At 43.3% G+C, this 14398-nt stretch overlaps 2 protein-coding genes across 3 annotated transcripts; both read left to right on the top strand.

Moving 5' to 3' along the window:
• Window positions 1–863: 863 nt before the first annotated feature.
• nAChRbeta1 (nicotinic Acetylcholine Receptor beta1) lies at window positions 864–7508 on the top strand. 2 transcript variants are annotated; one of them, NM_079203.3, is made up of 7 exons: window positions 864–1017; window positions 1081–1230; window positions 3901–4037; window positions 4820–4974; window positions 5130–5574; window positions 6005–6604; window positions 6690–7508. In NM_079203.3, exons 2-7 carry the CDS (start codon window positions 1167–1169, stop codon window positions 6852–6854), a joined length of 1566 nt encoding a protein of 521 aa, NP_523927.2. In that variant the 5' UTR covers window positions 864–1017; window positions 1081–1166; the 3' UTR covers window positions 6855–7508. The 2 variants fall into 2 exon arrangements, with proteins under 2 accessions (NP_523927.2, NP_728994.1); NM_168086.2 differs by lacking the exons at window positions 3901–4037; window positions 4820–4974; window positions 5130–5574; window positions 6005–6604; window positions 6690–7508 and having other exon boundaries at window positions 1081–1744.
• Window positions 7509–8235: 727 nt separating this feature from the next.
• CG15021 (uncharacterized protein) lies at window positions 8236–9826 on the top strand. The gene is made up of 2 exons (NM_139645.3): window positions 8236–8406; window positions 8462–9826. The coding sequence occupies exons 1-2, from the start codon at window positions 8404–8406 to the stop codon at window positions 9719–9721; spliced, it is 1263 nt and encodes a 420-aa protein (NP_647902.1). The 5' UTR covers window positions 8236–8403; the 3' UTR covers window positions 9722–9826.
• Window positions 9827–14398: the final 4572 nt, after the last annotated feature.

The raw sequence follows: 14398 nt of genomic DNA on the forward strand, positions 1-14398 counted from the left end.
TGTTCGGTTTTCCCTTTGCAGAGAATCTTTTTGGAGTTTTTATTGTACTTGCTTTTTCAACATCCTCGATAGATTAAATAAATTGAGCAGCTATCAATCAATTCACGGAAGCTTACAAGCCCAAAGCCATTTGGCAATATAATTCCAAATGTAATTAAAGGTTAATATAAGTGCTGACAGCTGAATGAGAATTGGGAATTTGACCAAAAGGTCAAACTGAAGCCATATTATACAAGAGTTTAAAAATAATGCACTTGCATTTTTAGAAATCTGGAACAAATATCGTGAAATGTGGGTACTCGAAAGCATTGCCGTTGTTGGGAAACATTTATTTAAATCATTTACGCGCCATGAGGAACTGCGTTTTCCTAATGATAACCATAAGCGATTGGACGCTGTGAAAAAATATATAAAAAAAACTATGAAATAACAAATTAAATTCCACTCCCACCTGACCTTTACGTCGTTAGTTTTTTTTTTTTTTTGTTATTCGCTTAATTTATAGGCCCAAGTCTTATGTCATAACTAAACATTTTTATAACAAAATAAAACGAGATTGCCGGATAGCGGAAGCATTCTTCCACTAACTTTTCACAATCACTGTGGTGGAAACTTTTTGTGGGCGCCGGCAACTCTGGAGGCCAAGCACATGTAAACAAATATTATCAACAGCTGATAGGGCCAACTGCTATTGTTTACAAACTAAAGATTATCAAAAGGGTTGGTTTTGGAAAAAACACCTTTAGAAATGAGAGAGCTTTCCATTTTCATCTCAGTTATCCGAATTTTTCGCGCCTGCGCTCAGCTCTTTTTGTCAGATTTGGCTGCTGCGCTCTAGAAAGTCAGAATCCCATTGATTTTTATCCAGATTCCCGAAGTAGAGTTCTTAATCCGCACCCAAACTGACGGCTCCAGTTCAAGACGGAAAGTTCGGAAAGAAAATTCCCTGAAAAATCAGTGAAAATTAAGAAAATATTCATAAAGCACTAGCTAAAATTAAGAAAAGCTTGAGATAAGGTGAAGTGTGCTGTTTTTAAGAGGTTTTGTCTGGATTAAAGGCCTCATTTATTGTGTCTACAGTTTTGGGGCGTGGGCCAGCGAAATCCCAATGCGAAAAAATATAAATTAGCCATGTCCCTGGAGTAAGTGAAAAGTGTGGAAAAATCATGGAGTCTTCCTGCAAATCCTGGCTGTTGTGCAGCATCCTGGTGCTTGTGGCCTTTTCGTTGGGTACGTATTTTGGGCTACGAAGAAGAAGACTGCCACGCCCCCTTTCGGGCAAGGGCCGTTATGTAATCGTAAAGGAAAGAAATGCAAATGAAGGCCTAAAAACTCTGTTAACTCTGCTAACCGTTTCTTAGTCCCCGAAAAACGAAAACTATCTCTCTATTTCTCTTCTCCTTAGCTAGCTTACGATTTTACAGCAATGATTTGATTTTTTTCTTAAATTTACGCTTTGCGCTGGCAGCGCCGCCTTAACAAGTTCTCCAAGCTCTCATTGCCAACCACCAAGTACCAAGTACCAACTACCACCGGCCCTCCAGCTCCTGGCATCCAACGTTTCGTGTATATAGCTTAGCCACACAACTCCCAAAAGAACAGCAACAACTACCAAATGTACTGGATTTAGTAGCTATATAGCAAATAGACCAGCAACAACAACCGCCACACAAATCTCGACTTGCGATTGCCCGAAAAAATGAGTCTTGGAGAATCTGTCAAAGCGTCGCTGCTGCAGCGCTGCAAAAAAAAAAAAAAAAAAAAAGAACCGAAAATTATAACCGAATCACAACTGCGCTAGTCATCAAAACTCTTTGTAAACTTTATATATATATATATATATAATTTGGAATCTCAAGTAGAACTCCTCATAGCACACCTCGCACTCTGTTAAGTGCCGCCCCACAGATTAGATATTTTGGCATAGCTATAACTTCTATCTCTATATAGATTCACTAAACATTAGCTTAGCTTTAGCTATCTCTCTCTCTCTCTCTCTTGCTCTCTCTTTCTCTCCCGCTCTCCGACTCTATATCCATTGCTCGACAACTGTAAACTTCTGTACCCGAACCGAACTATCAAACTATACGCCCAGTACACCTGCATACTTGTTTTACTCTATGAATATTTTACAAACAATATATAATATTCCCCAGCTATAATCGCTTTTGTAATTATTAACATTTCTCCAGAGTCCCCTCTGCATTTCTCTCGCTCGCTCTCTCTCTATGACTCTCTATCTCTCTGTCTTTGTCCACCCCCCAAAATAAATATTAAAAACCCCTGACTGTGTATCTACGAAAAGCGTGGTAGCCAAGGTCCTTGAGGGACCCGCAGGATGGGTGGTGGCACATTACATCCCGAACGACCACGGCAACCGAAATGAACAGCAACCAAAAGAAACAGAAAATGCAATACGAAAATGCAACGAACCGAAACAACAATGCATATATATATATACGTGTATATAAAGATTTCTGTATCAACTGCCGAATCTTAATTCATACTCCTTCTCTTCTGAGCAGTCCAAGAAGTAACGAAAAGAAAAGCAAATAGAAATTGTAGTCGAAGTTCGCATAGACAGAACCCCCCATTCAGGATTAGACTTAATTTGCTAAAGAAGAACTAAATATATTAGTGCATTCACTCACCCGCATAACAACATACACACACACACACTGATTTGCTTAGTATATCATCATCATATGTACCCACCCCAAAAAATCATAACGTTCACCTAGCGCAAAGTGCAACTCCAAAAACGAGTTTCGAAAGTCACGCACGCATACAGTAGCAGCAGTTCGTGCTCCATATATGAGACCACACACACACACACATGGACACACAAAGGGACGCGAACACACACTCAAAGAACAAGGATAACCCGGTCACACACACAAGCGGCCGAGAGTGTGGGCCCCAGCATCCCTGCGCTTTCGAAGAGCTCTCTCTTCTCCTCTCTCGAAGGACACCGTGTGGAGCTTTTCCGGATAAAGTTCGCTCAGCTGTCAAGCGGCGAGGAAAACAACGGGCACTATAGCCATCTCAGTCCCACGTAGAATATATAAGCAGAAACTCCCGTTAGGTTCTTAGATATCCCTGATCGGGCGCCACTTAAATGTTGCACTTTGTCAAGCACAAGTTACTGTATAACCATGTTATCATAGTACTTTTTACGAGTCAGGACTCTAGGACTGTAAGAATCACTAGGCACTTGCATTAAACCATCCACTATGTGGGGGGTGGGGGTTGGAAGGACCTCTTCCCCTGTTCATAGTTCTTGTTTAACGGAAGTGCCTCCCATGCGGCGTATACTCAACGTAGGCCAGAACAACAGCAACAACATCAACAGTGCCACTTCGCACACCACCTCCACCACCAAAACTGACAACCACCACCTGCACCACCAAAAACAGCAAAAACAGCAAAAACAGAAATATATACCACAATCGAGCGGTTCTCATGTGTCGTCCATTTTTGTTTAACTTTTCCCATCAAAATTCTAAAATGATGCTGATGCTGAAGACGAAGAATCGGTTTAAAAAGTCTGACAATGCCTCTGTCCTATCTGCCTATCTCTCTCAGTCTCTCTCTTCTACTCTTCCTCTCTCTCTCTCTATCTCGCTCTGTCTAAGTCTATCTGTCTATAAGCTAAATCATCCCAAAAACCCATTCAAAAATTAAAAAAAGAACAACAAGCAAAACTTAAACAATGAATACAACAACTTTGCTCATCCGTTCGTTTCTTTGTTTCTCTGTATTTTCTTTCATTACTTTTGTGTCTCTGTGTGCCCGCCATTTTGTTCTGATTAAACCTATATCCCGCCTCCGAATTCCTATATGTGTGTGTACACTCTTCCGTTGTTTTTCGTTCGCTTCCGTTTCCGTTGTGTTTTTTAGTCAGTGCATCCGAAGATGAAGAGCGCTTGGTGCGTGACCTCTTTCGAGGCTACAATAAACTCATACGACCCGTACAGAATATGACACAAAAAGTTGGAGTAAGATTTGGTTTGGCGTTCGTACAGCTAATCAATGTCGTAAGTGTTCTCAAAATTAAATTTGTCAAACAACAAAAAAAAAAAACCTGAATAATAATAAGATTATGCTAATATAAAAAAACAAAACTCATAACTAACTTTCGTAGAGTGTAAATGTGTTTTCGAGTTCTGTTCCTAACAAATTCTTCAGTTTCGTTGCTGTCATAATCGTCCATCTGAAAAAAAGCCATAAAACACCCACACACTCGCTCATTAACAGTCAGCAACACCCACATACACACTCACATGCACTGGCTGCTCCCCCGGCCACGCCCACTCAGACTGACGAGGGGCTGGGGGAGGGGCGCATTCAACGTTTCAGTTTCGGTTATGCTTTGTAAATAATTACGTACACGTTGTCTTGACTTTGTATGTTTGTAGTGAACTTGATGCTAGAAAATCAAATACGAAATACAAATACTAACCCTAAACAATTAAGATTAAACAAGCAAAACAAACTAACCAACTAACTAACTAACTAACTAAAGTAAAGCCACATGCGAAATAATGTCTTAACTACCTTCCCACCCGCTCTCTCTCTCGATTTCTCGATTGTGTACGCCAAAATTCGATTCGATTTCGATTCGTTTCGAATCTCAAATGAAAATCGTACCCGTACTTCGTACCGTTCTCTATCACACCACCAACCAACCAAACCACCAACCAACCAAACCACCAACAAACCAACCACCAAACCACCACCATCTGATCACAATCAAAACCGAAAAAAAAAACAAACGAATTCCCGAAAAAACAAAATCGAAAATCGAAAACCGATCAAGAATGAGAAAAATCAAATTATGAAATCAAACGTTTGGTTACGTTTGGTTTGGTACGACTACCAGCTGCAGTGGGATGAGGCCGACTACGGCGGCATCGGGGTGTTGCGTCTGCCCCCCGACAAGGTTTGGAAGCCGGACATTGTGCTCTTCAATAAGTGAGTAAATGGCCATTTTCTAGCTAACCCATCAACTCCAACTCTCTACACTAACCAAGACAAATAGATAATGATACTAGTAGGCGAAAGTCGGAGCGCTCCTCGCACTCATTTAATTTGCAGCCCATATTGATATCTTATTTTTCCGTCGACAGTGCCGATGGCAACTACGAGGTGCGCTACAAGTCCAACGTGCTGATTTATCCCACGGGAGAGGTCCTGTGGGTTCCTCCGGCCATTTACCAGAGCTCCTGCACCATCGATGTGACCTACTTCCCCTTCGATCAGCAGACCTGTATCATGAAGTTCGGATCGTGGACCTTCAATGGAGATCAGGTCTCATTGGCGCTCTATAATAATAAGAACTTTGTGGATCTGTCGGATTACTGGAAGTCCGGCACCTGGGACATTATAGAGGTGCCCGCCTATCTGAACGTTTACGAGGGCGATAGCAACCACCCCACGGAGACTGACATCACATTCTACATCATCATCCGGCGAAAGACTCTCTTCTACACTGTGAATTTAATTCTGCCCACGGTGCTGATTTCCTTCCTCTGCGTCTTGGTATTTTACCTGCCAGCCGAGGCCGGCGAAAAGGTAAGATATAGCTATTCGATCGGTCATTAAGTCTACTTTATAGAGGGTCACATCTGGTCATGGGTGGGGTCATGTCAAAAAAAAAAATACACTTGAATAATATTTAAATATTCTTAATCCACGTAGAGTTCGTCAACGACTAATTTCCATTTATTTAATGATCGTAGTATACCCCCAAACATTAATTAACTAAACTTCAACATCTGGCTCTTGATTTAATTAATTCCAGTAAACAACATGATTGTTGATTTCGTTTCGTCATTGTGATTAAGATTTTAAAAATATCTAAATAAATTTGGTAAATCTGTTTCACTTGAAAAGTCAGAAACATGGATAGAACGTATTTGGGCAGTGGGGCGACCCATTTACTTTCAGTGTAGGGCAGGTTTTGGTCTATTACCGATCCGTAAATAACGATTTGTGTCCCCAGGTTACGCTCGGAATTAGCATTTTGCTGTCACTGGTTGTGTTCCTGTTGCTGGTGTCGAAGATTCTGCCACCAACGTCGCTGGTGCTGCCACTGATCGCCAAATATTTGCTGTTCACCTTCATCATGAACACGGTTTCCATCCTGGTGACCGTGATCATCATCAACTGGAACTTCCGGGGGCCGCGCACCCACCGCATGCCCATGTACATCCGCTCCATCTTCCTGCACTACCTGCCCGCCTTCCTATTCATGAAGCGCCCTCGGAAGACCCGCCTGCGCTGGATGATGGAGATGCCCGGAATGAGCATGCCCGCCCATCCTCATCCCTCCTACGGCTCGCCAGCGGAGCTGCCCAAGCATATCAGCGCCATCGGCGGCAAGCAATCCAAGATGGAGGTCATGGAGTTGTCCGACCTGCATCACCCCAACTGCAAGATCAACCGCAAGGTCAACAGTGGTGGGGAACTTGGCCTGGGTGACGGTTGTCGCCGGGAGAGCGAGTCCTCCGATTCCATCCTGCTCTCTCCGGAGGCCAGCAAGGCCACCGAGGCGGTGGAGTTCATTGCCGAGCACTTGCGGAACGAGGATCTGTACATTCAGGTGGGTGTAATAGAATATTTATTTGAATATTTAACTGTTTCGAGAATGACTTTATGAAATGAAATATCTCCCAAAAACTTTACAGACCCGCGAAGATTGGAAGTACGTGGCCATGGTGATCGATCGCTTGCAACTATACATCTTCTTCATTGTGACCACGGCCGGAACGGTGGGCATTCTGATGGATGCTCCGCATATTTTCGAGTACGTTGATCAGGATCGCATCATCGAGATTTACAGGGGAAAGTAAGCGAGTGAGGACTTGGAGCAGCCGGGGGCTGATTGAAATGGTTAACAGCATTGCAAACGCAACAATAATAAGCAAACGAGGTATTGAGACAGAGGAAAACAATGAAAATTGCAACAATTAATGCGGATTTTTAGATTTTAATAATTAATGAACACTAAACGATACTTGCTTGAGCAGAATTAACACCTAAAATAACTAACTAATATTAACTTTTTGGTAAACACACGAATTGGAACACAGAACACACACTAAGCAGACGTCGAGTAAAACAAATACGCAAAATAACTCACCAGCAACAAATGTTAAACAAATAAATCAAAACAAAGAAAACCAACCTAGTGGAATTGTGAGTAAATTTATAATTTTTAAAACGAACTTAGCTAATATGGACATCTAGAATGAAGTTTAGTTTAAGAGCAATAAATAGCAAACAAACGTTTCCCAAATAATTTGTTATGTTGTGCCAGGAACTTAATCATAAGTAATCGCAGTTTTACGCATAAGATTTAAGAATGGAATACATCCCGAATCAATTTGTAAATGCTTCTCACACGATCGCAGCTAGCAAAAAGATCGACTTAATCGTAGGCTCCGAAGATCCGAAGATCCGGAGACCCGGAGCCTACATGAAACCAATAAAAATGCAAAGTTAATTAAGCGAACCCGTCTATTAATTTCATTGCTGCATCGCGCATACGCCGCGTGTTACGCGCCTGGACACTTGGCTTATTAACAAATTAATATGGGCATAATGTTTTATTGGCCAACTGGAGAATGTCGATTTAAATAAGCATCGATTGTTCAAGTCAATAATGTTTATTGTTTAGTGGTAGGGATGGGAAGCCAATTATGTAAGCACGATTCTAACATATCTTGGGCATATGTGTCTTAGAAATAGCTGTTTCTGTTTTGCAGTCGTATATTCGCACATTAATCATCCGCCCACGTAGCCACTTGGTGTGAATTCTGTCGGATCCCATCAAACCTAATTGGCCAAACACATAAACATGGTCAGAAATTTCCCCATTTGGTTCCTGGTTGGAGCACTCACACGGAGTTCGGGGGAACTAAAGACAAAAAACTAACTAGTACGCGCTGTTATTGACTTACAATCGCCGCTGATCAACAGATACAGATATAGAGATACAGTATCTCTGTCCTCACCTGTGGCTATATGGCTACATCAAAGGTTGCAGCATCACGACGACGACCAAGATGATGACGATGATGACGACTTAGCTCGGCTGAGCGGCGATTGAGGTAAAACTCGTACTCGGCTGACTCAAAACTTCGGCATCTAACTGAGCGAGCTCCGAGCTTAGCCAACTTAGGGGCTGCTCTGGGCCAGGCCGGTATAAATGAGCCAAGGGAGAACATTTGGGCATCATTCGATTTCTGATTTTGCAACGAAGACGTCGGCTCAAAGGCCCCCTGGAAAAGTAATTTCGAGTGCGGTTCGTCTGCGAAACCGGTAATAGTTCGATTCGCTGTGTGTGTTGTGTTGTTAGGAAAACTCGGAAAAACCGCGCTCGTTTAGCATCGAGTAGAAATGGTGAGTTCGTTGGCTGAGGAAACAAGCTGCCGGTTTCATCTCAATTGTCTTGTAGCGCTGTTTTCTGCCTCTGGTGGCCCTGCTCTTGGCAGCGGGTGTCCACGCGGATGTCTCCCACCTGGACACAGATCTCCAGGAGGATGGCTATCATTACAAGCAGCCGTCGGTGCCTTTTCCGCCTCCGGGATCGGGAAATGGCATTGAGGATTCGGGCATAGGCCCAGGACCTGCTCCCTCGGCGCCGGCGCCGTCCTATGGGCCCCCGCAGACGCGTCCTCCTCCTCCTCCTCCACCGCCACAGCCGACTCCACCAGCTCCTCGTCCTTCCTATGGACCTCCTCAGACTCAGCCACCACGCCCTCCACCGCAGCCAACTCCTTCGGCTCCTGCTCCGCCACCTCCATCCTATGGTCCTCCGCAGACGCCTCCACCACGTCCTCCACCACAGCCAACTCCATCGGCTCCCGCTCCACCACCATCTTATGGACCGCCGCAGACACCACCACCTCGTCCTCCACCGCAGCCAACACCTTCGGCTCCAGCTCCATCCTATGGACCTCCTCAGCCTCAGCCACCGGCACCACAGCCACCATCGCCACCATCGCCACAACCTGGGCCAGAGTACCTGCCTCCAGATCAGCCAAAGCCACGTCCAACGCCCTCGCGTCCTCAGCCGCCTCCACCACCACCACCTAGGCCCCAGCCAACTCCTGGCTACGGACCACCACCGCCACCACCTCCGCCTAAGCCACAGCCTACTCCAGGATACGGCCCTCCTACACCACCACCAGGACCAGGACCCGCTCAGCCGGCACCACAGCCGCCAAGACCACAGCCGCCACGCCCACAGCCACCACGGCCACAGCCAGGATCTGAGTATTTGCCACCTCCTGGAGAGAATGAGGTCACCCCGACACAACCGCAGCCAACTGCACCAGTGCCGGAATACGGACCACCACCGCCTGCACCTCCCGCTGGACCCACATACCAGCCACGCCCACCAGCACCACCAGCGCCTGCACCAGGACCTACTTATCAACCACGCCCACCAGCACCACCAGCGCCTGCACCAGGACCCACTTACCAGCCACGCCCCCCGAGTCCTCCTGCACCACCGGCACCCACATATCAGCCACAACCTCCTGCACCACCTGCACCTGCTCCAGGACCCACCTATCAGCCACGTCCGCCAGCACCACCTGCACCAACTCCGGAGTACGGACCACCACCACCCACCAGTGGTGGCGATGAGGCAGGCTCTCTGGGACCCGATGGCTACAACTACAACAAGCCTGCCAAACCCTTTACCTTCTAGAAACTTCTAGAAAAGTACTCAAAACCACTGTCCTGTGAACCACCATTGGAGCCAGTTGCCCCGCCACTCAAATCTTTTTCCAAATAAAAACAAATTTCAAAAGCCAAAGTCAAAGCTGGATATGTCAATCACTCGGGGGATTCGCTGGTGGGTCAATGTTTCAGCTTTAAAAACGACCTTCTGTGCCGTCACTTTAACAGCTACAAGATGAACAAAAATTTGCAAGCTTTTATGGTACTTTACACACATTTTAAATATAGTTTTATATAGATAAATAGTTTTTAAGACGAGAATCTAATATTTGTTACTCTCCTTTCACACATTGCACTCATCCAAAAACTTCAATTTTTTTCCAGTGCAGGCAGATGGCCTAGTCGAAATACCAGTGGTTCAAGTGCAGTCCCCAGGCACCACCCAGTGGTACATAGTGTGGTGGCCAGTTGGTAGGTCAAATCAATCAAAAACCTGGGGGCGCCATAAATCAGAGGCGGAAATTCCGAGAGCGTCAAGCAGCCGTGAACGTTCTCAGGCCGGCTTTGTTTGCAATATCTATAAACCCTAACGACCATAAATATATATATATATATATATATATATATATATATATATATATATATAGATTTAGGTAGATGTCGATGAGAGCCCATAATGATTGCAACTGGCATAGCCACAGACATTGCATCCATACATGGGACACTCAAGGTGCCGGCGGAGCCAAAATAAATATGAGCGAGTCGATCAATGATCGATCTGAGCCGGCGATCCATCGATCGACGACTCAATTCCCACCGGCTGTCGTCGGTCGGTTCGTCAGTCGCCAGGTTCATCAGTCATTTAGTCAATATGCCAGTTGGCTTAGTCAATAAATTGAGTTAGCCGTGGCAACTTCATTAGGTTGCCCAAAAATAAAGATAAACAAGAAACAAAAACTGCAACTGCAACTGCAAGTGCGGTTGTGCAACGATTTTCCAATAGGGATTTTTTTTCTTCTTTTTCCGAGGGGGGGGCTTGCGGGCGAGTACTTTGCCACTAATTACATAAGCACCTACAAAACGGCCTTCAATTTCGCTGGACACGGGGGCGCCCTAAGCCTCACTCACTCAGCTCGATCTGAGCCATTTGATTAACGTCTTAACGAGCGGCTTGGGTGTGATTTATGTTGTCAGGCATCAGCCATAGCATCAGATCTGCAGCTGCACTTAGACTTAAGTTTTTGCGTGATTTATGATTACAGCACGGCACTTGAAAAGATTGGGCATGACATGAGATTCGGCACGCATTGTTTGACTTGCCTCGATAATTGCAGCAATCCAAATGGAGGCACTAGGCCCCAGATGAAGTTCATGCGAGTCACCTGGTGACCCTAGCTAATTTCTGCCACTCCGATGACGATTCTAATTCCCTCCGATTCCATCCGGGTGTAAATTTCCCAAACAAGCTATTAATATTCAGATGCCTCCGTCAGACGAACACGCAAATGTAAATGCGAGTATATAAATATTAAATCATTCTAAATATGAAAGCGGCAAAAATATATATTATTAATGCCTGAGGGCGAAATTCTTAACAGCCAGCTTCTTCATCGTTCATCTCAAATTTCCAATTAATTCTTCAAAAATTATTCCGACAGCGGCTAATCGAAAATATTAATGGACATATTATAATTATGACTTAATGGACATACAATAAAGTCATCAACTGATTTATGCCCGTGCCGAAGAGGTAAAGTCGTAGAAACAGCACCTGTTGTTCGCTTAGCGTCAAAAAATATTGCGCATACGCAACGTGGTCCGTTTTTGCGTTGCGTTACGTTGGCCCCTCATGTAAATCAATCACCAGCGAAATTGCCCTTGGCACAGTTTCCGTTGGTTTTTTTTTTTCTATTCTTCACCCGATTGCTACTTTTTGCTGTCTTGGCTCATAACTGTTCAATTGTAAAACGGCAACGCACCCAAACGTCTTCAAACATTGCGTACAATGATTTGTGTAGACGGAACGAGTCAAGAAATATGAATCAAGCCGTCAGCGGTGCTCGAGTGGTTCAGCTAGCAAAAACCAGCTATGAAAACCGCTCACGCATGAAACCAGCTCTCAGTTCGCACAATCATGCTTACGACAAAAATCATTTTCAGCCTTAAGTTCGACTTAAAAGTTCTTCAACAAACTACCTAAGCCGAGCTTAATTTACTTGCGAATATATTGCCTACTTTTCAACTGGTCCTTAAGATAAACTGAGCTTTATACACATTTATCTTGAGTCTTGAGCTTCCTAATTGATTAAGCTTAAGCTTTTTATTGGTGTTTATGGAGTCTTTGCGCGGTCATTTTGTGAGTCAATTATAATCATAAATGCCTGCTAATTAAATATTAAAAATAACTTTACGACGATTTTATTTGAGGGACTTGGTTAAGGCTGCTTAATTGCTATTAATGATGGCTAAATAATAGCTGAAGCACTACAAAAGTTTTTACACAAATATTAAAAAAGTCTAGCATAAAAGTAAAAAATAAGTTCCATTGCAATATTGAGACAATTTCTTGGAATGTTCGAAAGTCAACTACCTTACTATTTACTGACTATTCCTCCTTTTCCATTTTAAAATTTATGTATTTATTTTTTTAATTGCTTTAGAGCTAAGCGTTTTTTTTTTTTGTTTTCAAAACTCTAATAGCTAGTTATAAATCGAATTCAACCCCAAACCTCGATTACCGCAATGTCTTTTCTATTTTTATCCGAATTAGCTATTTTCAAGATTTCAATTCATTCATTTAAATATCGGCAATCAGCATACACCTCGATTAGAAACTGATGTCTTAATCTACGGCTCAGCAAGCGAAATTCAGCGTAATCCATTTGTTTCAACAACTTCCTTATCCAATTGACCGATATTACCAACACGTTCCATCCCATTTGAAAACCCCTGACCTACGTCTGAAGTCTCATGCTTGTATCGCATTAACAGTAAATTAATCAATTGCTAATAGATGTTTAACAACTGTTAACCTTCCCGGCGAGCATTCAAGTGGTTGCGAATTAATCACGAATCCCACAGACAGCGGCGATTTATGATTAAACGCTGCGATTCTTGAGCGTGAACAAAATCGTTTAGCAGTCGAAAATTGGCAATTATTCGCTTGGCCGTTCCAGAAGAAGTCAGTTCATCATTTGGGCTCGTGGCTAAAAAATATTGTAGAAAAAAAATATAAAAATAAGAGATTGACTTAGCCTTTGTTAAGGATGATTGCCTGTGTAAGCTTGAGATTTTCAATAAACGCTGTGGGCGCCAGTGATTAGCATAATACCAAGGCACTGGCAACACATTTTGTGCGCTCTATTAAATTTTAATTATAAAACGAACAAAACGCCAACATTAATCAAAAGATGCAGAAAAGAGCGACAAGCTCGATGCGGTCTAGATCGATCAGATATGAAAATTCATTCATTCAAAATGGTGTGGTGAAGATTTAAGCCCCAGAGGGCGGCTTTGTCACGCAAATTTGGTTAATGCCGCTTCTGAATGTTCAACCAAAAACGTCTCGTCGTCTTGTCGTCTTGGCCAGCGTGAAGCAATTAACGGCAAAAATATATGTCTAGTCTGGGCCATTCAGTCATGTGGGTCGTTGTCTTGAGCACTGACAGCACTTGTCAAACCAATCCATAATGGATGTCAAAACAGCAGCAACATCGATCGCCACAATGGATCTCCAAAGGCTGGCTAAGAAATGCAAATGCAGAGTCAACAAAGATAAAAACCGAATCCGATTGAAAAGGCAACACGACGCATAGCAGTTAATCCACTGTTTACAATCTCTTTACAAATTTCAACCTTGGCCTTACACACACAAAGCGCAGCAAACGGCATCCGATTTGAAACAATGTCATAGCAGTTAGTCAAATCATCAAAAACACAACACACATTCAAATGCCTTTTGTGCCTGATGGATACAGATGGCCAGATGATCCGTTGACTCACAGCAGATACAGATGCCAGAACTTTACACAACTCGGCAGACAGAGCGGCGGCCAAGAAGAACCTTTATCATCATCATCATCCACGCCATGTGCCGCATGGAAATAATCATTCGAAGCCGAAAAAAAGAACCGCAAAACGGGTTCTTCTAATAGCCATTAAGCTATCGTCTCACTCTCAAATACGATCATAATAATCAGCATTTGCATTTGTGCAAATTGGCTAGAATGGCTTAAACTTATAGTTATAAACATTTAAATCGATCACCTCTCTTTGGGTTTTTGCCGAGCTATAACTGGTTGCTGGACTTCGTGTCAGGGTGGGTTTGTCACAGAACTAGATCACATCGATCGTTTCGAACTATCACATTAGCCTTTTAAGCTTAGTGCCAGTTTTATTGGGTGCAATTACTCAAAATTCAAGTTCACTGCCAGTCGATTACAGCACAATCGCAGGGTATTCTTGGGTATGTCCATTGGGGAAGTGTATATATCCATATATGTCTGTTTTATGTTCGATTTTTGCTTATCTGGATTGCCATATTTACGCTCTACTAATGAAATGTTGAATCTGACCTTAATTCTTGAGTTATAGCCAAGCAGTTCCATATGCAGACCAAATTGAATCCTCATTAGCATAATTTGGTTTATATTTATTTTAATAAAACAAACCCAGGTCATTTGATTGTTCTTTAACTAACTAATAA

Source organism: Drosophila melanogaster, chromosome 3L (assembly GCF_000001215.4).
Source record: "Drosophila melanogaster chromosome 3L".
Taxonomy (NCBI): domain Eukaryota; kingdom Metazoa; phylum Arthropoda; class Insecta; order Diptera; family Drosophilidae; genus Drosophila; species Drosophila melanogaster.